The 24,853-nt window shown below is 44.3% G+C and overlaps 2 protein-coding genes and 1 long non-coding RNA gene across 4 annotated transcripts in view; 2 read left to right on the top strand and 1 right to left on the bottom strand.

Moving 5' to 3' along the window:
* Positions 1 to 19: 19 nt before the first annotated feature.
* On the top strand, positions 20 to 10,591 carry LOC110520756 (succinate dehydrogenase [ubiquinone] flavoprotein subunit, mitochondrial). Its single transcript, XM_036935778.2, has 15 exons — positions 20 to 192; positions 601 to 684; positions 1,018 to 1,179; positions 1,493 to 1,636; positions 3,260 to 3,424; positions 3,755 to 3,903; positions 4,066 to 4,190; positions 5,222 to 5,390; positions 6,043 to 6,238; positions 6,464 to 6,635; positions 6,778 to 6,896; positions 7,808 to 7,919; positions 8,365 to 8,495; positions 8,753 to 8,866; positions 9,745 to 10,591. Exons 1-15 carry the CDS (start codon positions 142 to 144, stop codon positions 9,829 to 9,831), a joined length of 1,980 nt encoding a protein of 659 aa, XP_036791673.2. The 5' UTR covers positions 20 to 141; the 3' UTR covers positions 9,832 to 10,591.
* An 8-nt stretch (positions 10,592 to 10,599) lies between these two features.
* LOC110520755 (collagen alpha-2(VI) chain) overlaps positions 10,600 to 24,853 on the top strand; it is a 21,827-nt gene continuing 7,573 nt past the window's right edge. Inside the window, exons 1-20 of one of the 2 annotated variants that reach the window (XM_090186522.1) lie at positions 10,600 to 10,977; positions 15,382 to 15,534; positions 15,761 to 16,025; positions 16,616 to 16,946; positions 17,144 to 17,164; positions 17,616 to 17,681; positions 17,771 to 17,824; positions 17,925 to 17,969; positions 18,068 to 18,094; positions 18,209 to 18,235; positions 18,411 to 18,455; positions 18,547 to 18,600; positions 18,704 to 18,766; positions 21,226 to 21,288; positions 21,379 to 21,432; positions 21,689 to 21,724; positions 21,877 to 21,939; positions 23,051 to 23,113; positions 23,223 to 23,285; positions 23,448 to 23,510. In XM_090186522.1, coding sequence (XP_090042648.1) covers positions 15,432 to 15,534; positions 15,761 to 16,025; positions 16,616 to 16,946; positions 17,144 to 17,164; positions 17,616 to 17,681; positions 17,771 to 17,824; positions 17,925 to 17,969; positions 18,068 to 18,094; positions 18,209 to 18,235; positions 18,411 to 18,455; positions 18,547 to 18,600; positions 18,704 to 18,766; positions 21,226 to 21,288; positions 21,379 to 21,432; positions 21,689 to 21,724; positions 21,877 to 21,939; positions 23,051 to 23,113; positions 23,223 to 23,285; positions 23,448 to 23,510 — 1,506 coding nt within the window. In that variant the 5' untranslated portion in view covers positions 10,600 to 10,977; positions 15,382 to 15,431. The remainder of the gene's footprint in view (positions 10,978 to 15,381; positions 15,535 to 15,760; positions 16,026 to 16,615; positions 16,947 to 17,143; positions 17,165 to 17,615; positions 17,682 to 17,770; positions 17,825 to 17,924; positions 17,970 to 18,067; positions 18,095 to 18,208; positions 18,236 to 18,410; positions 18,456 to 18,546; positions 18,601 to 18,703; positions 18,767 to 21,225; positions 21,289 to 21,378; positions 21,433 to 21,688; positions 21,725 to 21,876; positions 21,940 to 23,050; positions 23,114 to 23,222; positions 23,286 to 23,447; positions 23,511 to 24,853) is intronic. The other variant, XM_090186523.1, reaches the window with a different exon arrangement.
* On the bottom strand, positions 21,819 to 24,594 carry LOC118937366 (uncharacterized). Its single transcript, XR_005034673.2, has 3 exons — positions 24,514 to 24,594; positions 23,220 to 23,297; positions 21,819 to 23,084 (listed from the first exon to the last, which is right to left on the bottom strand). It is a non-coding gene; the product is annotated as an uncharacterized LOC118937366 (long non-coding RNA).

Here is a 24,853-nt window from a genome sequence, read left to right as displayed (position 1 = left end):
TTGCTTTCAAGACGTTTGAGATGGTTTCTTCCAGTGGGCGGTGCCCCAGGAAGGAATTGATTTTCCCCCAATCAGTATAGATCTGTTCGTTCCTAGACAGTTATTGTGTAGCTGTTAGCAGAGAACCTGTGAATAATAAGGATGGCAAGTGTATCCAGAGTCCTGACCAAGAGGATTTTATCAACTAAAGCCGTGAGTTTAATAATTGTTGTTGGATAATGCATTTGTGTAGTCTGTGAAAAGTCAGTTGTGTAACTGCGAGGGGGAGGGAATGCTTCTCTTTCAGCTTTCGTAACCAGCAGCAGACACAGCCTTTCATAACAGTCCTCCAGACCAGACCCTTCGTTACATAATGTTAGCTGTCTGAGAGTCACTTATTGAATATGTCAAAATGAATATACTGTACTTGCTAAATGACCTATTCATAATGACAGGGATTTTCTTTTGGGGGTTTAGAGTGTTTTCCCACCTTGATTTGATTGAATATGTTGCTGGTCCAGTGTGAAATGATGATGTTTTTTGTTTTCTATGTATTTGAGATTTAATTATATGTCTATGATCTCTACCTATTGATTTATCATGTTATCCCTATAATTATAGCTCCCTGCAGCCACCCGATGTAGCTCCAGGAACATCCACTTCTCCATCTATGGGAAGAAGGACAACGCCAAAGTGTCAGATGATGTGAGTTTTACACAAGCAGAACACCCACTGTGTTTCTAATTCTTCCGTTACATGCAAGACACATTTTTAAATAAAGGTCTTCAAGAGACATTCTGGTTATGAAGTCGTTTGTATTTACATATTGTATTTACATATTGTATTTACATATATCTACATACAATATGCATCATTTTTTTTTTTTTAAAGGATTCCCTATTAATTTGTATGATTTTTGCTCACAATTTTGTTTGTTACAATGTCATATCAGCCATGTTTTTTTTTGTAGTTATCAATATTCACAGGAGGCTAATCTCTGTCTCTGTGTATCCGAGTCAATATTATTCTGATCCTCAGATCTCAACCCAGTACCCGGTAGTGGATCACGAGTTTGATGCGGTGGTGGTAGGGGCTGGGGGAGCAGGTCTGAGAGCTGCTTTTGGTCTGTCTGAGGCTGGCTTCAACACGGCCTGTGTCACCAAGCTGTTCCCCACTAGGTCTCACACTGTGGCAGCACAGGTAGGCCTATGCATATTTATGGGTGAATACCTAACTTCAGTCTCCCATTGACATCAATGTATCAAGCGACTCGTACCTCGTTTCATTTTTTTCATATTTTACTAGTCGGAGGGAATTGGGGTTTGGCTTGGCAGTAGTTGGGTAGCTTCTCAACAATCATCTGTAGTTGAAGTGCATGTGAAGAGTAATTACAGTACTATTATGATGAATGAATAGAAATGCACTTGATTCATTTACCGTTCTACATTTGTGTCCTATCCTAAATTCATAATGAACTGTTGAATTCGTTAGTGTTGATTTTGTCCAATACCAGGGTGGGATCAATGCAGCCCTGGGTAACATGGAGGGAGATGATTGGAGGTGGCACTTCTACGACACAGTGAAGGGATCTGATTGGCTAGGAGACCAGGATGCTATCCACTACATGACAGAGCAGGCCCCAGCTGCCGTGGTGGAGGTGAGAGATAATTAGTGCACTACATTTTGAATACTATATAGGGTGCAATTTCAGACACAGATCCTGGTGTTTTAGTCTGTTTTTCCCCAAAGACATAAAATAAAGTGCTGGAATATGTGTAACGTCTGTTTCCAACTCACACTGTCAAAACACGTAGAAACCTGAACGCAGGTCACTCTCCAGCTCACACTCTCAAACACATAGACCCCCCCCCCCCCTGAACACAGCTCACTCTCCAGCTCACACTCTCAAACACATAGACCCCCCCCCCCCCTGAACACAGCTCACTCTCCAGCTCACACTCTCAAACACATAGACCCCCCCCCCCCTGAACACAGCTCACTCTCCAGCTCACACTCTCAAACACATAGACCCCCCCCCCCCCTGAACACAGCTCACTCTCCAGCTCACACTCTCAAACACATAGACCCCCCCCCCCCCTGAACACAGCTCACTCTCCAGCTCACACTCTCAAACACATAGACCCCCCCCCCCCCTGAACACAGCTCACTCTCCAGCTCACACTCTCAAACACATAGACCCCCCCCCCCCCTGAACACAGCTCACTCTCCAGCTCACACTCTCAAACACATAGATCCCCCCCCCCCCCTGAACACAGCTCACTCTCCAGCTCACACTCTCAAACACATAGACCCCCCCCCCCCCCCCCTTGAATGCAGCTCACTCTCCAGATCCCAGTCACCTGATTCTGATCACCTGTTCACAGACACCTGTATGTCATTATCACACACTATTTAGTTCAGTTCTTTGCACCCCATCATTGTGAGGTATTGTTTGTTTTGTGACACTCTTCTATTCGGAGCTCTGTTTTTCCCGTAATTTACTCCTCCCGTGTATGATAGTTTTAGCCTGTCTTACTAATGACGCCTTTTGCCTATCGGATTTCCTGTTGTCAACCTATTGTCTGATCTCCCGGACGACGTTACTAGCCTTTTCCCTGCCTGTACTGTTGCCTTTTTGGACCCCCTGTGTGACCTTCTGGCTGCCCCTGGACCCAGCTACCTGCCTCCTCCTGTGTATGACCTTCTGGCTGCCCCTGGACCCAGCTACCTGCCTCCTCCTGTGTATGACCTTCTGGCTGCCCCTGGACCCAGCTACCTGCCTCCTCCTGTGTATGACCTTCTGGCTGCCCCTGGACCCAGCTACCTGCCTCCTCCTGTGTATGACCTTCTGGCTGCCCCTGGACCCAGCTACCTGCCTCCTCCTGTGTATGACCTTCTGGCTGCTCCTGGACCCAGCTACCTGCCTCCTCCTGTGTATGACCTTCTGGCTGCCCCTGGACCCAGCTACCTGTCTCCTCCTGTGTATGACCTTCTGGCTGCCCCTGGACCCAGCTACCTGTCTCCTCCTGTGTATGACCTTCTGGCTGCCCCTGGACCCAGCTACCTGCCTCCTCCTGTGTATGACCTTCTGGCTGCCCCTGGACCCAGCTACCTGCCTCCTCCTGTGTATGACCTTCTGGCTGCCCCTGGACCCAGCTACCTGTCGTCCTTTTTACAATAAACACCTGCGTAGCCCTGCGCTTGAAACCATCTCTGTCTCCCATCGTGTTCATGACAATATGGTTGTATCACATTGTTCTTTGTGCCCCACCCCCGCTAGCTGGAGAACTTTGGAATGCCCTTCAGTCGGACAGATGATGGGAAGATCTATCAGAGGGCCTTCGGAGGTCAGAGCCTGAATTTTGGAAAGGGAGGCCAAGCACACCGATGCTGCTGCGTAGCTGACAGGACTGGACACTCCCTTCTTCACACATTGTATGGACGGGTATGTTTAATGTTATCATGAGACAGTTACTAGACTCGCTTTATTAAATATGTCCTCTAGTTTGGTTGGATCATTGACTGATTTTTATTTGACAGTTAAAACACAAAAAGGTCATTGACTTATTTCCATTGTGGTCCCTAAGGTGAATGGCACAAAAAACATTTCAAGGCCAATGTGTGGTAGTTGACCAGTAAAAGCTGGAAGCAGAGCTGAGACAAGGGTTTAGTTTGCATTCACAGGTCTGGCTTCAGTCTGAGACCTTGCATACATTTACTGTTTATTTATACAACCTTTTTGATTTTCAATGTCCCATTAGTTGTTCTTCTCCAGTCCTTAAGGTATGACACCAGCTACTTTGTGGAGTACTTTGCCCTGGACCTGCTGATGGAGGATGGTGAATGCAGAGGAGTGATCGCTCTCTGTATGGAGGACGGATCCATCCACCGCTTCAGAGCCAACAACACTGTCATCGCTACTGGGTCTGTTTGTTCATGTCCCAGAGCCTTTCATATTTCTCATGTCCCTCTGAATGAAGCCCTGTAATGTCCTGACAATCGCTTTGAGTCAGCAGGATTATACATCGCACATGTCTACACCAGTAGCAACCTCCTTATATCCATTATCTCTCTTTGTATGTGTAGTGGTTATGGCCGTACCTACTTCAGCTGTACCTCAGCCCACACCAGCACCGGGGATGGTAACGCCATGGTAACCAGAGCTGGCCTACCATGCCAGGACCTGGAGTTTGTACAGTTCCACCCCACCGGTAAGAACCACAGCCACTAACTATACTGTAACTATACTGTAACTATACTGTAACCAGTAAGAACCACAGCCACTAACTATACTGTAACTATACTGTAACTATACTGTAACTAGTAAGAACCACAGCCACTAACTATACTGTAACTATACTGTAACCAGTAAGAACCACAGCCACTAACTAACTATACTACAACTATACTGTAACTATACTGTAGCTATACTGTAACCAGTAAGAACCACAGCCACTAACTATACTGTACTATACTGTAACTATACTGTAACCAGTAAGAACCACAGCCACTAACTATACTGTAACCAGTAAGAACCACAGCCAGTAACTATACTGTAACTATACTGTAACTATACTGGAACCAGTAAGAACCACAGCCACTAACTATACTGTAACTATACTGTAACTATACTGTAACTAGTAAGAACCACAGCCAGTAACTATACTGTAACTATACTGTAACCAGTAAGAACCACAGCCAGTAACTATACTGTAACTATACTGTAACTACACTGTAACCAGTAAGAACCACAGCCACTAACTATACTGTAACTATACTGTAACTATACTGTAACCAGTAAGAACCACGGCCAGTAACTATACTGTAACTATACTGTAACTATACTGTAACTAGTAAGAACCACAGCCAGTAACTATACTGTAATATACTGTAACTAGTAAGAACCACAGCCAGTAACTATACTGTAACTATACTGTAACTATACTGTAACCAGTAAGAACCACAGCCACTAACTATACTGTAACTATACTGTAACTATACTGTAACCAGTAAGAACCACAGCCACTAACTATACTGTAACTATACTGTAACTATACTGTAACTATACTCTGACTAGTAAGGAGATCCATGGCCACTTCCCACTTATGAAATCCATATTTACTATAAGGATTTGTTTTAACGTCAACTGACTGACCTTCACATTACGTAAATGCAAAGGTCATCAGTGTATATTTGACCTGAGGTGACACCCGACACCCTAGCTGTGATGTAACCCTGTCAGGTATCTATGGTGCCGGCTGCCTCATCACTGAGGGTAGCCGTGGCGAGGGAGGGATCCTCATCAACAGTGAAGGAGAGCGCTTTATGGAACGCTACGCTCCCAACGCCAAAGATCTGGCCTCCCGGGATGTGGTGTCACGTTCCATGACCATTGAGATCCGCGAGGGAAGGTATGATAATCAACAATACTGAATATTGATTCAATTACATATTTCGCTCCACCAGTAGTATCTGACTCAATCCCTAACCCCCTTAATAGCGTTCATTCCTGGAGATGGAAGTAAAAATGTAATTGGAATTTGAGGCCACAACTTGAAATTGGCACTAAAATATATGATTTGACCTGAAAGACTCTCTCTCTCACAGAAAGACACTCTCTCTCACAGAAAGACACTCTCTCTCACAGAAAGACGCTGTCTCTCACAGAAAGACGCTCTCTCTCACAGAAAGACGCTCTCTCTCTCACAGAAAGACGCTCTCTCTCTCACAGAAAGACGCTCTCTCTCTCACAGAAAGACGCTCTCTCTCACAGAAAGACTCTCTCTCTCACAGAAAGACTCTCTCTCTCACAGAAAGACTCTCTCTCTCACAGAAAGACTCTCTCTCTCACAGAAAGACTCTCTCTCACAGAAAGACTCTCTCTCTCACAGAAAGACTCTCTCTCACAGAAAGACTCTCTCTCACAGAAAGACTCTCTCTCACAGAAATACACTCTCTCTGACAGAAAGACACTCTCTCTCACAGAAAGACACTCTCTCTCACAGAAAGACACTCTCTCTCACAGAAAGACTCTCACAGAAGCCTTTTTTTTCCCATTTCCAGGGGTTGTGGTCCGGAGAAGGACCATGTGTACCTGCAGTTGCACCACCTGCCCCACCAGCAGCTGGCCACCCGCCTGCCTGGTATCTCTGAGACCGCCATGATCTTCGCTGGGGTTGACGTCACCAAAGAGCCCATCCCTGTCCTGCCCACCGTCCACTACAACATGGGAGGAATCCCCACTAACTATAAGGGACAGGTAGATTATAACACTCTTTACAATTCTCACTGTTAGTTTGGGGGGATTTTCTTGTCTCCGTAAGGGATGGTGATCACTATGGCTGGGTAAGAGAGATAGAGAGATTAGTTAACATTTATTGTCCTTCAAGAAACTTCACGTCAATCAATCAGTCTTACCCAGAACTAGATAGACATTATTTGACTCTAGACCGACCCGTAACGGTCTTGGTCATCTTCCTCTCAGGTCATAACTCATCCAGATGGGGAGGACAAGGTGGTGCCAGGGCTGTATGCCTGTGGTGAGGCTGCCTGTGCCAGTGTCCATGGTGCCAACCGGCTGGGTGCCAACTCCCTGCTGGATCTGGTGGTGTTTGGCAGAGCCTGTGCCCTCACCATCGCTGACACCTGCACTCCAGGTAAGCAGGCTCTTCACATTATGACTGATTGGTTAGATAGTTGGTTGATTTCTAGATTTTTTAAATCTGTCATGTTAAAAAGCGAATAGCTGATAATGCTTTAATGTACTTGGAGTTTGACTGTCTCTTTTTGACATTCTAGGTGAGAAGCTTTCCCCACTGAAGCCCAGTGCTGGAGAGGAGTCTGTGGCCAACCTGGACAAGATCAGGTTTGCTGACGGGAACACCAGAACCTCTGAGATCAGACTCAACATGCAGAGAGTGAGGAATACATGTTGACTAAAAGGTTTTCTGTTGAAATCTATTGGCATCTGTATCTAGTCTAGTGTATTTAACTAGACAGTGCAGTGGTACACATAGAGCAGGGCTCCCCAACCCAGTTCCTGGAGAGCTACCCTCCTGTAGGTTTTGACTCCAACCCTGTTCCTGGAGAGATACCCTCCTGTAGGTTTTAACTCCAACCCTGTTCCTGGAGAGATACCCTCCTGTAGGTTTTCACTCCAACACTGTTCCTGTAGAGTTACCCTCCTGTAGGTTTTAACTTCAACCCTGTTCCTGGAGAGTTACCCTCCTGTAGGTTAACTCCAACCCCAGTTGTAACTGACCTGATTCAGCTTATCAACCAGCTAATTATTAGAATCAGGTGTGCTAGATTAGGGTTGGAGTTAAAACCTACAGGAGGGTCTCTCTCCAGGAACAGGGTTGTAGTGAAAACCTACAGGAGGGTAACTCTCCAGGAACAGTGTTGGAGTTAAAACCTACAGGAGGGTCTCTCTCCAGGAACAGGGTTGTAGTGAAAACCTACAGGAGGGTAACTCTCCAGGAACAGTGTTGGAGTTAAAACCTACAGGAGGGTAACTCTACAGGAACAGTGTTGGAGTGAAAACCTACAGGAGGGTAACTCTCCAGGAACAGTGTTGGAGTTAAAACCTACAGGAGGGTCTCTCTCCAGGAACAGGGTTGGAGTTAAAACCTACAGTAGGGTAGCTCTCCAGGAACAGGGTTGGAGTTAAAACCTACAGTAGGGTAGCTCTCCAGGAACAGGGTTGGAGTTAAAACCTACAGTAGGGTTGGACAGGGAACAGGGTTGAACAGTCCTGACATAGATGTTTCATTTGTCATGTCTGAGCTCTTTAAAACCAATCTTCTTCTCTTTTTGTCTCCGTCTCCAGACGATGCAGACCCATGCAGCAGTGTTCCGTACCGGCGACGTTCTGAAGGAGGGATGTGACAAGATGGACGCCATCTACCAGACCATGGAGGACATCAAGACATTCGACCGTGGTCAGTAGTTTACCTCAAATTAATATTCAGAGTTGATCTCACTTAGATGTGTTGACTTTATGTTGTTATCGTATCTCTTGATTCAGTCGTTTTCAGTGAGATTTAGGACAGTTTTACCCATAGCTGCAGGAAGTAGAAGTCCTGAGGCTGCTACAGCACTTCCTGAAAAATCAGAAGAAAAAAACGTAAAAAAATATATATATATTGTTCACAAAAGTAGTGCTCTGGGCCTTTACTAGTCCTGTATTTGCAGACCGATATAAAAAAAATCAGCACCCCCCCTGTCTCCAAAATAATCTCAACAGCTCCATCCCAAAGCTACTGTACTTCCTGCAGCTCTGGTTTTACCAGACCTAGATTAAAACACTTCTCCTGGACTCAGGATCGTCAGGTCACAGGATTGGTGTTGGTTGTTCTAACTGACGTTTCCCTGCCGTTCGGTCAGGTATGGTGTGGAACACTGACCTGGTCGAGTCTCTGGAGCTGCAGAACCTGATGCTGAACGCGGTCCAGACTATCCACTCTGCCGAGGCACGCAAGGAGACCAGGGGAGCACACGCCCGGGAGGACTACAAGGTGAGAGGAGGATGGATTCTCACCTGGTTGAATAAGATGAGGAGAGCACTTTCCAACCAGCCACTCAAATGAAGTGATCTACAACTCAGGGCCTCAACGCTGCACTACACATCTCCTAATTCTAGCGATACAAGGATTGATTGGCTGGTTGATTTATAGATGAATTGGTTCATTTATTTGTTGAATGTCCGGTTGATTGATTGGTTGATTGGTTAATTGATAGGCAGTGGACTTAAATGTGACATTGTGTGTTCCAGGACCGTATGGATGAGCTGGACTACGCCAGGCCTCTGGCAGGACAGGAGAGGAAGCCTTTCGAACAGCATTGGAGAAAACACACCATGTCCACTGTGGATCCCAAGACTGGCGAGGTAAAACAACTACCACGACTCCTGTCTGTGTGTCTGATGGAAACGCATAGGGACTATCTTCCCTGAACAGAATCAAGCCTGTCTGGACTAAAAAACATGCTCTTGGTTGAACATACTGTTTAGTCCAGAAATAGGTTTTTGGATGGAGAAATACAAATGAGGGCCTTTGGACTGATCTGTTATTAGGAGACGGATCTGTTATTAGGAGACGGATCTGTTATTAGGAGACTGATCTGGTATTAGGAGACGGATCTGTTATTAGGAGACGGATCTGTTATTAGGAGACAGATCTGGTATTAGGAGATGGATCTGTTATTAGGAGACGGATCTGTTATTAGGAGACGGATCTGGTATTAGGAGACGGATCTGGTATTAGGAGACGGATCTGTTATTAGGAGACGGATCTGTTATTAGGAGACGGATCTGGTATTAGGAGACGGATCTGGTATTAGGAGACGGATCTGTTTTTAGGAGACGGATCTGGTATTAGGAGACGGATCTGGTATTAGGAGACGGATCTGTTTTTAGGAGACGGATCTGTTTTTAGGAGACGGATCTGTTTTTAGGAGACGGATCTGTTATTAGGAGACGGATCTGCTATTAGGAGACGGATCTGGTATTAGGAGACTGATCTGGTATTAGGAGACGGATCTGTTTTTAGGAGACGGATCTGTTATTAGGAGACGGATCTGGTATTAGGAGACGGATCTGTTTTTAGGAGACGGATCTGGTATTAGGAGACGGATCTGTTATTAGGAGACGGATCTGTTATTAGGAGACTGATCTGGTATTAGGAGACTGATCTGTTATTAGGAGACGGATCTGCTATTAGGAGACGGATCTGTTATTAGGAGACTGATCTGTCTGTCATGTTCCAGGTAACTCTGGAGTACCGACCAGTGATTGACACCTCTCTGGACCAGGGGGAATGTTCAGCCGTCCCTCCAGCCATCCGCTCCTATTGAGACCATCTCAACAGGAACACTTATTTATTATTGTCAGTCTGTACGCTTCCAGCAACACCCACCTAGGATCCATTTCACTGTGTGACCTTCACTCTGTGTGAGGGAGCACTGTAGATAGGGAATTATTGCTGTGTCACATGCAGTTTGACTTTCAACCCACATATTGTAGTCGACACTGCAAGCAAAGGAATTGTTAAGGTATTGTGATTGAAGTTTGTAAATATAGAACTGTTTTCTAATTGTCTGTTGTCATATGAAGTCGTAGAGTATTTTCCCTATTGGTATGTAGTTACCTAAATACTCCCATTCTCTGTGGCCTTTATTATCCACTGATACCATAATATTAGGACTCTGAATGGAAAACTGAATTTTAATGTTGTGTAATCGTTGTAGTTCAGAGTGCTGAGACGTCCTATTTCCTGTAGATGTCCCTTCAGCGTCATTAACACATCGTCTTTAATGATTATCCTGTCAGGATAAATTCATGTGTAGACCTGGCGTGTGACCAGCAATATTTGATGGGATGTTTGATTTCACTCTGCTCGCTACAGGTTATGCACTTTATGGCAATATTTAAAAATATTCTCAACCCTAGTTGTCTTTGTGCTATTTACTGATGGAATATAGTGGACATTAAGACAATTAGGAAGGGGGAAATAAATGAAATACTATGTATGTTACCAAGAATTAATTTATATTTGCTTTGTTCTTATGTTCTGTGTATTATTTCAAATGTGTCATTAAACTTTAAATCATTAAATCAAACTCTAGACAACTTTTTTTTCCCTATTCATTTGACTATGTCTGACCATTTCATTCATGTCACCTGGCTACCTAAACAGGAACAGTACATGTTCCCCTTCTCTCCAGTTGTGAGTGGCTGTTATATGTTCCACAGTGATGAAGTCCAGGTTACATCCCAAATGCCACCTTATTCTCTATGTAGTGCACTACATTTGACCAGGAACCATACGGGAAGTTGCCAAGCTGAATGCACAGGAGGAGTCTTTTTCTCACTAGATGTATGGCACGTCTCAACAGGCATGGACAACATACCTCGCCGCTCCGAGGGACTGATTCTGCAGGTACGGGACTGAGCAGAGGATCAGACTGTTGTCACACAGATATTTAACTCTCCCGTTGCAGGTCAGTAAAATGAATAACCAAATTATGTTTTATTATTCATTGTATTACTTTTTAAATGTTTGATTCCTGTTATTGTACATCTGAGATGAGCATACTTAAAGATGTTTGGTGTTCTTGGAATAGAAGAGATTACTGTTAGTAGTTTTTGTTTGGTATTTTTAGAAAGTCTAGGAGACTTTTATTTATTTTATTTTTAATTGTATTTATCCGTTATTTATTTTACCAGGTAAGTTGACTGAGAACACCTTCTCATTTACAGCAACGACCCGGGGAATAGTTACAGGGGAGAGGAGGGGGATGAACGAGCCAATTTTAAACTGGGGATTATTAGGTGACCATGGTGGTTTGAGGACCAGATTGGGAATTTAGTCAGGACACCGGGGTTAACACCCCTACTCCTACGATAAGTGCCATGGGATCTTTAATGACCTCAGAGAGTCAGGACACCCGTTTAACTGGCCCTCCAACACCACTTCCAGCAGCATCTGGTCTCCCATCCAGGGACTGACCAGGACCATATAAAGTAGCATGCTATTTCAGTCAAGTAATGCGGACAAAATGCACGTTTGGATATTGTTTGCTAACCAAGGATAAGATACTGTAACGACACTGGGTCTATAAGCGCGGATATCGACTCTGCCTCGCGGGCATGCTTTTGCGGCACAGTCGTTAGCGCGCTGGGCTTCGTGCTAGAAGGTCGAGGGTTCGAGACCTGCTCCCTGCCTGTTTCATTACAATACAATCAATTATGCGCACTCATTGAATCAAATCATCTGAATGTTTGATAGATTGAGGTGTGTATACCAGAGAGTAGCAGTTGTATTAAATAGGTTTAAAAGAGACTTTGACTTAACATGTTGAGTAGATCCCGATGGATCCCTATGGCCTTAAGCATGATTTGTTTTCAGCTACCTTTAGACGATGTTTCCCTCACCTGGGAGGTTTTACTCTGGAAACAGGATGTCTTAGGTACAGGGCTGTCAGCCCATCATTACACTGTTCTTTGTTGGAATCAGTTCAACCAGAAACCCTTACTGTAACCGTCCAGACATGAGGGATGGGTATACCTTTACAGAACATATGTATGTTTTACACAATTAATGTCTTTACTCTCCTTTACCTGCAATTATTTCACAAATGACCTAAACCATGTAACAGAGGATCAGTTTAAAGACCACGGAACAGAGGATCAGTAGAAAGACCATGGAACAGAGGATCAGTAGAAAGACCACAGAACAGAGGATCAGTAGAAAGACCACGGAACAGAGGATCAGTAGAAAGACCACGGAACAGAGGATCAGTTGAAAGACCACGGAACAGAGGATCAGTTGAAAGACCACGGAACAGAGGATCAGTTGAAAGACCACAGAACAGAGGATCAGTTGAAAGACCACAGAACAGAGGATCAGTAGAAAGACCACAGAACAGAGGATCAGTAGAAAGACCACAGAACAGAGGATCAGTTGAAAGACCACAGAACAGAGGATCAGTTTAAAGACCACGGAACAGAGGATCAGTTTAAAGACCACAGAACAGAGGATCAGTAGAAAGACCACAGAACAGAGGATCAGTTGAAAGACCACAGAACAGAGGATCAGTTGAAAGACCACAGAACAGAGGATCAGTTTAAAGACCACGGAACAGAGGATCAGTTGAAAGACTACGGAACAGAGGATCAGTTGAAAGACTACGGAACAGAGGATCAGTAGAAAGACTACGGAACAGAGGATCAGTAGAAAGACTACGGAACAGAGGATCAGTAGAAAGACCATGGAACAGAGGATCAGTAGAAAGACTACGGAACAGAGGATCAGTAGAAAGACCACGGAACAGAGGATCAGTTGAAAGACCACAGAACAGAGGATCAGTTGAAAGACCACAGAACAGAGGATCAGTAGAAAGACCACAGAACAGAGGATCAGTAGAAAGACCACGGAACAGAGGATCAGTTTAAAGACCACAGAACAGAGGATCAGTAGAAAGACCACAGAACAGAGGATCAGTTGAAAGACCACAGAACAGAGGATCAGTTGAAAGACCACAGAACAGAGGATCAGTTTAAAGACCACGGAACAGAGGATCAGTTGAAAGACCACAGAACAGAGGATCAGTTGAAAGACCACGGAACAGAGGATCAGTTGAAAGACCACAGAACAGAGGATCAGTTGAAAGACCACGGAACAGAGGATCAGTTGAAAGACCACAGAACAGAGGATCAGTAGAAAGACCACAGAACAGAGGATCAGTAGAAAGACCACGGAACAGAGGATCAGTTGAAAGACCACAGAACAGAGGATCAGTTGAAAGACCACGGAACAGAGGATCAGTAGAAAGACCACAGAACAGAGGATCAGTAGAAAGACTACGGAACAGAGGATCAGTAGAAAGACCACAGAACAGAGGATCAGTTTAAAGACCACGGAACAGAGGATCAGTAGAAAGACCACAGAACAGAGGATCAGTAGAAAGACCACAGAACAGAGGATCAGTTGAAAGACCACGGAACAGAGGATCAGTTGAAAGACCATGGAACAGAGGATCAGTAGAAAGACTACGGAACAGAGGATCAGTAGAAAGACCACGGAACAGAGGATCAGTAGAAAGACCATGGAACAGAGGATCAGTTGAAAGACCACGGAACAGAGGATCAGTTGAAAGACCACGGAACAGAGGATCAGTAGAAAGACCACAGAACAGAGGATCAGTTGAAAGACCACGGAACAGAGGATCAGTTGAAAGACCACAGAACAGAGGATCAGTTGAAAGACCACGGAACAGAGGATCAGTAGAAAGACCACGGAACAGAGGATCAGTAGAAAGACCACGGAACAGAGGATCAGTTTAAAGACCATGGAACAGAGGATCAGTAGAAAGACCACGGAACAGAGGATCAGTAGAAAGACCACGGAACAGAGGATCAGTTGAAAGACTACGGAACAGAGGATCAGTAGAAAGACCACAGAACAGAGGATCAGTTGAAAGACCACGGAACAGAGGATCAGTAGAAAGACCACGGAACAGAGGATCAGTAGAAAGACCACGGAACAGAGGATCAGTTTAAAGACCATGGAACAGAGGATCAGTTGAAAGACTACGGAACAGAGGATCAGTAGAAAGACCACAGAACAGAGGATCAGTTGAAAGACCACGGAACAGAGGATCAGTAGAAAGACCACAGAACAGAGGATCAGTTGAAAGACCACAGAACAGAGGATCAGTAGAAAGACCACGGAACAGAGGATCAGTAGAAAGACCACGGAACAGAGGATCAGTAGAAAGACCACGGAACAGAGGATCAGTAGAAAGACCACGGAACAGAGGATCAGTAGAAAGACCACGGAACAGAGGATCAGTAGAAAGACCACGGAACAGAGGATCAGTAGAAAGACCACAGAACAGAGGATCAGTTGAAAGACCACGGAACAGAGGATCAGTAGAAAGACCACGGAACAGAGGATCAGTAGAAAGACCATGGAACAGAGGATCAGTAGAAAGACCACGGAACAGAGGATCAGCAGAAAGACCACGGAACAGAGGATCAGTAGAAAGACCACGGAACAGAGGATCAGTAGAAAGACCATGGAACAGAGGATCAGTAGAAAGACCACGGAACAGAGGATCAGTAGAAAGACCATGGAACAGAGGATCAGTAGAAAGACCACGGAACAGAGGATCAGTAGAAAGACCATGGAACAGAGGATCAGTAGAAAGACCACGGAACAGAGGATCAGTAGAAAGACCACAGAACAGAGGATCAGTTGAAAGACCATGGAACAGAGGATCAGTAGAAAGACCACGGAACAGAGGATCAGTAGAAAGACCATGGAACAGAGGATCAGTAGAAAGACCACGGAACAGAGGATCAGTAGAAAGACCACGGAACAGAGGATCAGTTGAAAGACCACGTAACAGAGGATCAGTTGAAAGACCATGGAACATACAGTTTCAAACGATAACCTGCCTTCGTATACCACCAGAAGTGTCTGGCTATATTCCTCAGAAAATATAGAACAGTAATAATTTTGTGGGTGTTTATATTTGTCCTGTTCACACAGTGTGTACTGGAAAGGTGTTTGTTGCATATCCCAACTCCCCCTGAGACACCCGCAGGAAGTGGGGTCACGGCCAAGGTCACCATATCCCAACTCTCCCTGAGACACCCGTTGGAAGTGGGGTCACAGCCAGGTTCACCATTGTACAGCGCCTCTGGAGAAATTAGGTTTTAGTGCCTTGCTCAAGGGCACAGCGATAGCTTTTTCAATTTGTCAGCTCCGGTATTCGAATGAGCGACCTTTTGGTTACTGGCCCAACGCTCTAACCTCGAAGGCTACCTGCCACATGTATTACTTTCCAAACCGTAGTTAATTAGGCTTATAAAACTAAACCTTTTCCTTTTCTGTGTAGACAGTATTACACAGATCGGACACCTGTACACCTCCACACACAGAGGCATCATGGCAGGAGTACTGAAGGCTGTCCTGTTGCTGTGGGGCCTCCAGGTCTCTGCCCAGGACCCAGAATACGACCACCTGTTAGTGAGGCCCAGGAACATCAATGGTATGGCGTGGTGGAAGCATAGAGACCTTGGCTGTGAATATAAATTACAAGAGCCATCAAACGTTATGATATGATTGATGTACTATTTAGCAATATTTGTAGATACATGTCGTTAACTTAAGTCTAGTATACACAAGTAGATTAGCAATTGTGGAGGAATAATGGTGGATATTCATTAACTACTTCAAGCAAGGTGCTGCATGTTGTTTAATCACTCTCTGCCCAGACGAAAAGGACGACTGCCCCATCAACGTGTACTTCACCATGGACACCTCTGAGAGTGTTGCTCTGAGGGAGTTCCCCTGGGGCAGTCTGGTGGAGGAGCTCAAGGAGTTCCTCCAGATGTTTGTGAAGAGGCTCCAGACCACCCCCCTCAGGGCCAAGAGGGCCCAGTGGGCCTACGGTGGGCTGCACTTCTCAGACCGTGTGGAAGTCTTCAGCCAGGTGGTCACTGATGCTGCAGATTTCCTGGGAAGTGTACAGGCCATCAGGTACATTACTCAGTCAGCCAGCCAGACACTGTCAGTCAGTCCCTCCCTCATTATTACTTGCTTACTTACTTACTGAATCGTCTTCATCTCTTTTGTGAGTATTATAAGATAATAATGAGTTGAGCACACCAATCTTTCATAATAAGAGTTGAGCATGCCAATCTTTCATAATAAGAGTGGAGCACACCAATCTTTCATAATAAGAGTGGAGCACACCAATCTTTCATAATAAGAGTGGAGCACACCAATCTTTCATAATAAGAGTGGAGCACGCCAATCTTTCATAATAAGAGTTGAGCACGCCAATCTTTCATAATAAGAGTGGAGCACACCAATCTTTCATAATAAGAGTTGAGCACGCCAATCTTTCATAATAAGAGTTGAGCACGTCAATCTTTCATAATAAGAGTGGAGCATGCCAATCTTTCATAATAAGAGTTGAGCACGCCAATCTTTCATAATAAGAGTGGAGCACACCAATCTTTCATAATAAGAGTGGAGCATGCCAATCTTTCATAATAAGAGTGGAGCACACCAATCTTTCATAATAAGAGTTGAGCACGCCAATACTTTATTCTCCTCATCACCAGGTACATTGGTAGGGGAACCTTCATCGACTGTGCCCTGAAGAACATGACAGAACAAGTGAGGCTAACGGCCAGCGGAAAGCCCCGGCTCCAGTACGCTGTGGTCCTGACTGACGGCCACATCACTGGCAGCCCCTGTGGAGGGGTTTCACGGGCCGCCGAGGCTGCCAAGGCAGCGGGCATCAAGATCTTTGTAGTGGCCACCAACGAGTACACCATGGAGAGTGAGCTCAAGCGGATCGCCAGTTCTCCTGTGGAGCTGTATAGGAAAGACTACATGGCATTCCCAGCTAGCAACCGCCAGGCAGCTGTCAACAGGATAACTGACACCATGGTAGGTTTATAGTGAAGCTTCCGTTTGTGAAGTGGAGTACGGATGTTTTTGTGCTGTCATGGTTGATGCCAAGTTGTTGTCAGTGTTACAGTGTCTGTGTGTTTTATGTATCATAGTTGTTGTCAGTGTTACAGTGTCTGTGTGTTTTATGTATCATAGATTGTGTTTAATATGCTGTCATTTCTTTCTCTTTCCAGATCAAAGAGGCCGAATTTGAGGTGAGTCATATGAAGCACTGAGGGATGTAGAATGAACGACACAATGGTCTTCTTTTTAATATTTGAAACCTCATATATATCTTTTTTGTGATATCCAATTGGTAGTTACAGTCTTAACCCATTGCTGCAACTCCCCTATGGACTCGGGAGAGGCGAAGGTCGAGAGCCATGCGTCCTCTGAAACACGACCCTACCAAGCCGCAATGCTTCTTGACACACTGCTCACTTAACCCGGAAGCCAGCCGCACCAATGTGTCGGACCGTCCAACTGGCGACCGGCCTGCCACAAGGAGTCGCTAGAGCGCGATGAGACTGCGACACAGCCTGGGATCGAACCCGGGGCTTTAGTGACACCTTAACGCACTGCAATGCAGTGCCTTAGATCGCTACGCCATTCGGGAGGCCCATATTTGAAACCTCTTTGACCATATCTTCTGTGATTTCTCTCTAGTGCCAAGCCCCGATGTGCATCCAAACAAAAGGAGCTGTCGGGCCAAAAGGATACAAGGGAATGAAAGTAAATAAGCAATCTCTTATTTTGATAAACCTAAATATGCATTGGTTTATGACACTTCATGACATCAATGTTTGTTTTGTGTCTTGTAGGGTGCGAAGGGAACTAATGGTGCAATAGGAGATCCTGGACAGCCTGGGCAACAGGTTAGATTAAATACACGATGACACAATACTGGACGTACTAGCCAATTACATTCAATATGATTTTACATTTAATTTATGTTGGCTTTTTATTTCCCTACAGGGAGACCTTGGTATCGAGGGCTCGATAGGTTTGCATGGACAGAAGGTAAGAGGAATGATGATATTTCTAACTTTGATATTTGTCTGTGCCATGCTGCTTTGATTTAATATTTCACACATTATTTACCTAATATATATTTACAGGGTCTTCCAGGCCTCAAAGGAGAGAAGGTAACATATTAGAAAATGCTCTAACCATTTGTTACTTGTGTATATACTACCAAGCTTGTTATAATACTGCATTGCTGTCTGTATTTGACGTCATGTTTTGTCCTTGTTTCACAGGGAGATATTGGTGGATCTGGTCCGAAGGTACTCCTTTTCCATTGTGATTAATACATCTCAATCATGATTGGTTCATTAATGATTTCATTAGATTGATGAGCTACATGCTACATTTGGCGTAGTCGGCAGGATTCAGTTAATTAGGACAAGCACTATTGTCACCAATTAACAATGAACAATTTACTCAATCGGATCTCGTCAGGGTCAAAGAGGATCTCCTGGGTATAACGGCATTGATGGCGAAAAGGTACGTCTTATTTATTTGCTTACTTATTGATAAAAAAGACTGTATTTAGACATGTCTAGTTAGTGATGTCATCTACTTCGTTGTTTTCCAGGGAAAGACTGGCACCACTGGGACACCTGGATGTAAAGGAGACGCTGGCATGTCGGTGAGATAATGCAGCGACGTTGAGGTGTGAATGTAACGTACCACACAGCCTGTATGCATTGTGGTTATAAATGTCCTCCTCCATCACCTTTGCGGTCTCACAGGGAGAAGCCGGTCTTGCCGGGGACTTTGGTATCAAGGGTGACACGGGCAAGTCAGGTGAAAAGGTAGGTGGATTCTTCACCTGATTCCTGGATTTAGCACCTTTGTACAGTGTCCTGTTCCATATAGAGTCATAATACCCATAAAACCTAGCGGTCAAACAGGGAAATGCTTCCAATCGTTTATTCACCATTCATTTTTACCATAGAGTATTTTAAAAACACTTAAAATAAGGGCTACAAGTGAAGTCGGAAGTTTACATACACCTTAGCCAAATACATTTAAACTCAGTTTTTCCACAATTCCTGACATTTAATCCTAGTACAAATTTCCTGTTTTAGGTGAGTTAGGATCACCACTTTATTTTAAGAATGTGAAATGTCAGAATAATAGTAGAGAGAATGATTGATTTCAGCTTTTATTTCTTTCATCACATTCCCAGTGGGTCAGAAGTTAACATGCACTCAATTAGTATTTGGTAGCATTGCCTTTAAATTGTTTAGCTTGGGTCAAAGGTTTTGGGTGGCCTTCCACAAGCTTCCCACAATAAGTTGGGTGAATTTTGGCCCATTCCTCCTGACAGAGCTGGTGTAACTGAGTCAGGTTTGTAGGCCTCCTTGCTCACACATGCTTTTTCAGTTCTGCCCACAGATGTTCTATGGGATTGAGGTCAGGGCTTTGTGATGGCCACTCCAATACCTTGACTTTGTTGTCCTTCAACCATTTTGCCACAACTTTGGAAGTATGGTTTGGGCCATTGTCCATTTGGAAGACCTATTTGCGACCAAGCTTTAACTTCCTGACTGATGTCTTGAGAGGTTGCTTCAATATATCCAAATAATTTTCCACCCTCATGATGCCATCTATTTTGTGAAGTGCACCAGTCCCTCCTGCAGCAAAGCACCCCCACAACATGACGCTGCCACCCCCATACTTCACGGTTGGGATGGTGTTCTTCGGCTTGCACGCCTCACCCTTTTTCCTACAATAATAATGATAAATAAAAAATAATGATGGTCATTATGGCCAAACAGTTCTATTTTTGTTTCATCTGACCAGAGGACATTTCTCCAAAAAATACGATCTTTGTCCCCGTGTGCAGTTGCAAACCGTAGTCTGGCTTTTTTATGGCAGTTTTGAAGCCGTGGCTTCTTCCTTGCTGAGCGGCCTTTCAGGTTATGACGATATAGGACTCGTTTTACTGTGGATATAGATACTTTGTACCTGTTTCCTGCAGCATCTTCACAAGGTCAATTTCTGTTGTTCTGGGATTGATTTGCACTTTTCGCACCAAAGTACGTTCATCTCCAAGAGACAGAATGCGTCTCCTTCCTGAGCGGTATGACAGCTGTGTGGTCCCATGGTGTTTATACTTGCGTACTATTGTTTGTACAGATGAACGTTTTACCTTCAGGCATTTGGAAATTGCTCCCAAGGATGAATCAGACTTGTGGAGGTCTACAATTTTTTTGGCTGATTTCTTTTGATTTTCCATGATGTCAAGCAAAGAGGCACTGAGTTTGAAGGTAGACCCTGAATACATCCACAGGTACATCTCCAATTGACCTCCAATTGACTCAAATGAAGTCAAAAGCCATGACATAATTTTCTGGAATTTTCCAATATGTTTAAAGGCAAAGTCAATTTAGTATGTGAACTTCTGACCCACTGGAATTGTGATACAGTGAATTATGTGACATAATCTGTCTTTAAACAATGGTTGGAAAAATTACTTGTGTCATGCACAATGTAGATGTCCTAACTGACTTGCCAAAACTATAGTTTGTAAACAAGAATTCTGTGGAGTGGTTGAAAAAGGAGTTTTAATGACTCCAACCTAAGTCTATGTAATCTTCTGACTTCAACTGTATGTTTTGTGTAGGCTTATCCTGGCGTGACATTTTGATAACCGCGTAAATCTCTATATATTGATTTTTATCAATATATTTGCCTGTATTTACCCCCCAAAAATGAAATGCTAATTATCTTCTAATGTGGCTACCATAAAGAACTACAAATGACATGATGCTGATCTGGACGAGACTGCCGAATCGAGGTAAGAATCTCTGGATTAACTATCTAATTTTTAGCTACATTTAGTTATAAATAAATTGATTAAATCTCTTTAAATGTACAATTATGTGAACTATCTTGTGCAAGTTTTAAATTTACACAATACCTTAAAAGGTTAAAAGGTGTCAGCTAGAGATGACGTGCAGGAGCTTGCAGGGATTTGTAGTCTTGCATGATGTCTACTTTGATGCTAATTAGCGAGAAAATAGAGCTGAATGTCCAATAGAGATTTACATGGTTATCAAAACATCACACCAGGGGAAGTCTACACGATACACAGCCCTTATTTTAAGTTTTTCTAAAATGAATGGTGGAAAAACGATTGGAACCATTTCCCTGTTTGACCGCTAGGTTTTATGGGTATTATGACACGTCCACTGTGGGGCTCTATAGGCTACCTGAAACATGAGTCTTGTGCACCTGGTACATCCTGTATTGTTGTTGTCTTCAGGGTGTTGCTGGGCAGAGTGGCAGGCCTGGACCACAGGGTGATCAAGGAGACAGTGGAGATAAGGTCTGGAGCGCCATCTGAACGACACGTTATCAGAAACACTATCAACTTGTAGTTATTTAGACAATAATACATTAAGTGTGACTGTTACAGGGTGTTGCTGGCTATATTGGAAACCCTGGTCTGCCTGGGCAAAAAGGAAACAAGGTACTATATCGGCTCAGAGATTAACACAGTTTACTAACCAGGAGTATTAGGCTGCCAAATCAAACCACCCAAAAAGGTACTATATCGGCTCAGAGATTAACACAGTTTACTAACCAGGAGTATTAGGCTGCCAAATCAAACCACCCAAAAAGGTACTATATCGGCTCAGAGATTAACACAGTTTACTAACCAGGAGTATTAGGCTGCCAAATCAAACCACCAAATCATCTGCTTAAACAATATTTCTGTTCATTAGGGTAAAGCTGGACCTGGTGGAAGTCCTGGCGACACTGTGAGTCTCATATTAAATAAGCTGTAGACCAAGTGATAGTGTCTTCATACAGCGTTGTGAGTTGCACAACAATCACACAAGAAAGAGCACAACATTTACACTGACACGTTTTATTTGGGGCCTGGTGAAACATGAGAACATGTCTCTTTCAGGGAAGCAGAGGAGACAGTGGCAGAGCTGGACGACGGGGCAAGGCTGGCAAGAGAGGAGATAAGGTTTCCACCAACAAACTACAAACATCAAACATCTCATCTGTTTTTACTGCATCACAATAGTCGATTCGATGTTGGTTGTATTCATTGTGTTGCATCTTGCAGGGAGAACGAGGCCCAGAGGGGGGTGAATCCATGTTGGTTGTATTCATTGTGTTGCATCTTGCAGGGAGAACTAGGCCCAGAGAGGGAGAATCCATGTTGGTTGTATTCATTGTGTTGCATCTTGCAGGGAGAACGAGGCCCAGAGAGGGAGAATCCATGTTGGTTGTATTCATTGTGTTGCATCTTGCAGGGAGAACTAGGCCCAGAGAGGGAGAATCCATGTTGGTTGTATTCATTGTGTTGCATCTTGCAGGGAGAACGAGGCCCAGAGAGGGAGAATCCATGTTGGTTGTATTCATTGTGTTGCATCTTGCAGGGAGAACGAGGCCCAGAGAGGGAGAATCCATGTTGGTTGTATTCATTGTGTTGCATCTTGCAGGGAGAACTAGGCCCAGAGAGGGAGAATCCATGTTGGTTGTATTCATTGTGTTGCATCTTGCAGGGAGAACGAGGCCCAGAGAGGGAGAATCCATGTTGGTTGTATTCATTGTGTTGCATCTTGCAGGGAGAACTAGGCCCAGAGAGGGAGAATCCATGTTGGTTGTATTCATTGTGTTGCATCTTGCAGGGAGAACGAGGCCCAGAGAGGGAGAATCCATGTTGGTTGTATTCATTGTGTTGCATCTTGCAGGGAGAACGAGGCCCAGAGAGGGAGAATCCATGTTGGTTGTATTCATTGTGTTGCATCTTGCAGGGAGAACTAGGCCCAGAGAGGGAGAATCCATGTTGGTTGTATTCATTGTGTTGCATCTTGCAGGGAGTACGAGGCCCAGAGGGGGAGAATCCATGTTGGTTGTATTCATTGTGTTGCATATTGCAGGGAGAACGAGGCCCAGAGAGGGAGAATCCATGTTGGTTGTATTCATTGTGTTGCATCTTGCAGGGAGAACGAGGCCCAGAGAGGGAGAATCCATGTTGGTTGTATTCATTGTGTTGCATCTTGCAGGGAGAACGAGGCCCAGAGAGGGAGAATCCATGTTGGTTGTATTCATTGTGTTGCATCTTGCAGGGAGAACTAGGCCCTGAGGGGGTGAGAGGAGTTCCTGGAGAGAATGGAGAAGAAGGAGCAGCAGTGAGTCAACTTTTAATAAATCAAATGTAATCAATATGCAGGTGTTGTATTTCAATCAATACATTGAACTGTATCTTTTTCAATCCCTATCATATCCATCTCATACCAGGGGGCACCAGGTTTCCCAGGGGTCCGTGGTCCACCAGGTGAGGGTGGAGAGGCGGGACTTCAGGTGAATACTGCCCTAAATAATTATAATAATACCTGGTAAGAGCAGAGGTGTTCCACTAACCGTTAAACAGGTGATATCTATGACAGGTGATGTAATGAAATTAGAAAATAATATTCTGCCCTGTCACCATCCGTGTCCATGTTTTCTGCATGTCCTCGTTAGGGCTCTCAGGGGGATGCAGGGGACTTTGGCCCCCGAGGAAACACTGGAGCAGTAGGAGCTAAGGTAAGTTGATTTGGGTTCAGGGGGGGGGGGGGACGTTCTCTACAAGGGTAGGTAACATCAACGTAACTACATGTAACATATGGATTTGTATCAGACCTCAGAATAAGACCCAGATGCAGACAGTTTGAATAACAGATGTTTATTAACAAAACAGGGGGCAGGCAGAGGTCAGTAATCCAGGACAGGGTCAGACAGGTATAGAACGACAGGGTCAGGGCAGGCAAGGTGGTTAAAACCAGAAAAATAGGGCTAGAGAGAAAGATGAGTACAGGGGGAAAACACACTGGTAGGCGTGATGAGACAAGACAAACTGGCAACAGACAGAGACCACAGGTATAAATGCACAGAGGATAATGGGGAAATGAGCGACACCCGGAGGGGGGTGGAGACAAGCACAAGACAGGTGAAACAGATCAGGGTGTGACAGATTTGCATTAGTATACGCATGAACGAGTTATTACATAAAACAGATTAGAAATCAGTCAAATGCCAAGTCATGCCGGGAAATGCTTTTACGGGGTGTGATGTAATATGGAGGACCCAGCAAGCCAGCCTATTCCCTATAATGTTACTCCAACTCACAACTACTGGTTTCAATAAAATAAAAATAAAAATCTGTCCACAAATCAGCTTACGAGGTTGCAAGCCAACTAGCCTGCTAACATTATCCCTACCAGCCTGCTAATGTTACGTTAGCATTGCATGAGTCAGCCAGTTGCTATCAACACCTAGCTTACAGCTATATTAAAGTAAACCAAAGTTTTGGAAATACATAACACCCTCTAACCAGTTATTAAATAATGTTACTGATAAATGCAGTTAACTTAAGCCAGCTGGAGTTAGTCTATCTAGCCTAGCCAGATAACTAGCCTAGCTAGCCAACCAGCACAGTCGACATAGGTAAGTAATAAACCAGAGAACACCACCAACTAGTCTAGCACCGGCAGGAACAGAACACACAAAAAAATCCAGCAGATATAAAGTACAGAGAGCGGAGACTGACCGATTGACGGCTGAATTAGCTACCAAAGAAGAGCCAAGGAGAGAGGCGCTTCAGAAAAAAAGAGTGGTAGCCTACTTCACTGAGATCATGAGGCCCCCACCTGTGTGGAATCTAATTGGTTGTTTACATTTCACCTCCTCGTGATTGGTAGATTGTAGCTCACCAACACTTAGTCTGCATGGCTAGTGGCTAACATTAGCCAGCTCGAACTAGCTAACGCAGAGTATTCTCCATTAGAGGTTGAGAAATTGTGCATTGTCGGTAGTTTTGAAAATATCCGGAAATAAGTTAATAAATATGAAATATCCCCCCAAAATAACTGTTTTTTAGTTATAGGTAA

Source organism: Oncorhynchus mykiss, chromosome 2, assembly GCF_057628025.1.
Source record: "Oncorhynchus mykiss isolate SJ-2025 chromosome 2, ASM5762802v1, whole genome shotgun sequence".
Lineage (NCBI taxonomy): Eukaryota > Metazoa > Chordata > Actinopteri > Salmoniformes > Salmonidae > Oncorhynchus > Oncorhynchus mykiss.
Note: the sequence above shows the minus strand (reverse complement) of the source record. Positions and strands in the feature narration are given on the sequence as shown.

Coding starts and splice junctions, on each gene's coding strand:
- LOC110520756 (XM_036935778.2), top strand. CDS start 142: ATGGCAAGTGTATCCAGAGTCCTGACCAAGAGGATTTTATCAACTAAA. Junction 3,904..4,065: donor AACACTGTCATCGCTACTGG/GTCTGTTTGTTC, acceptor TTGTATGTGTAG/TGGTTATGGCCGTACCTACT. Junction 5,391..6,042: donor ATTGAGATCCGCGAGGGAAG/GTATGATAATCA, acceptor TCCCATTTCCAG/GGGTTGTGGTCCGGAGAAGG.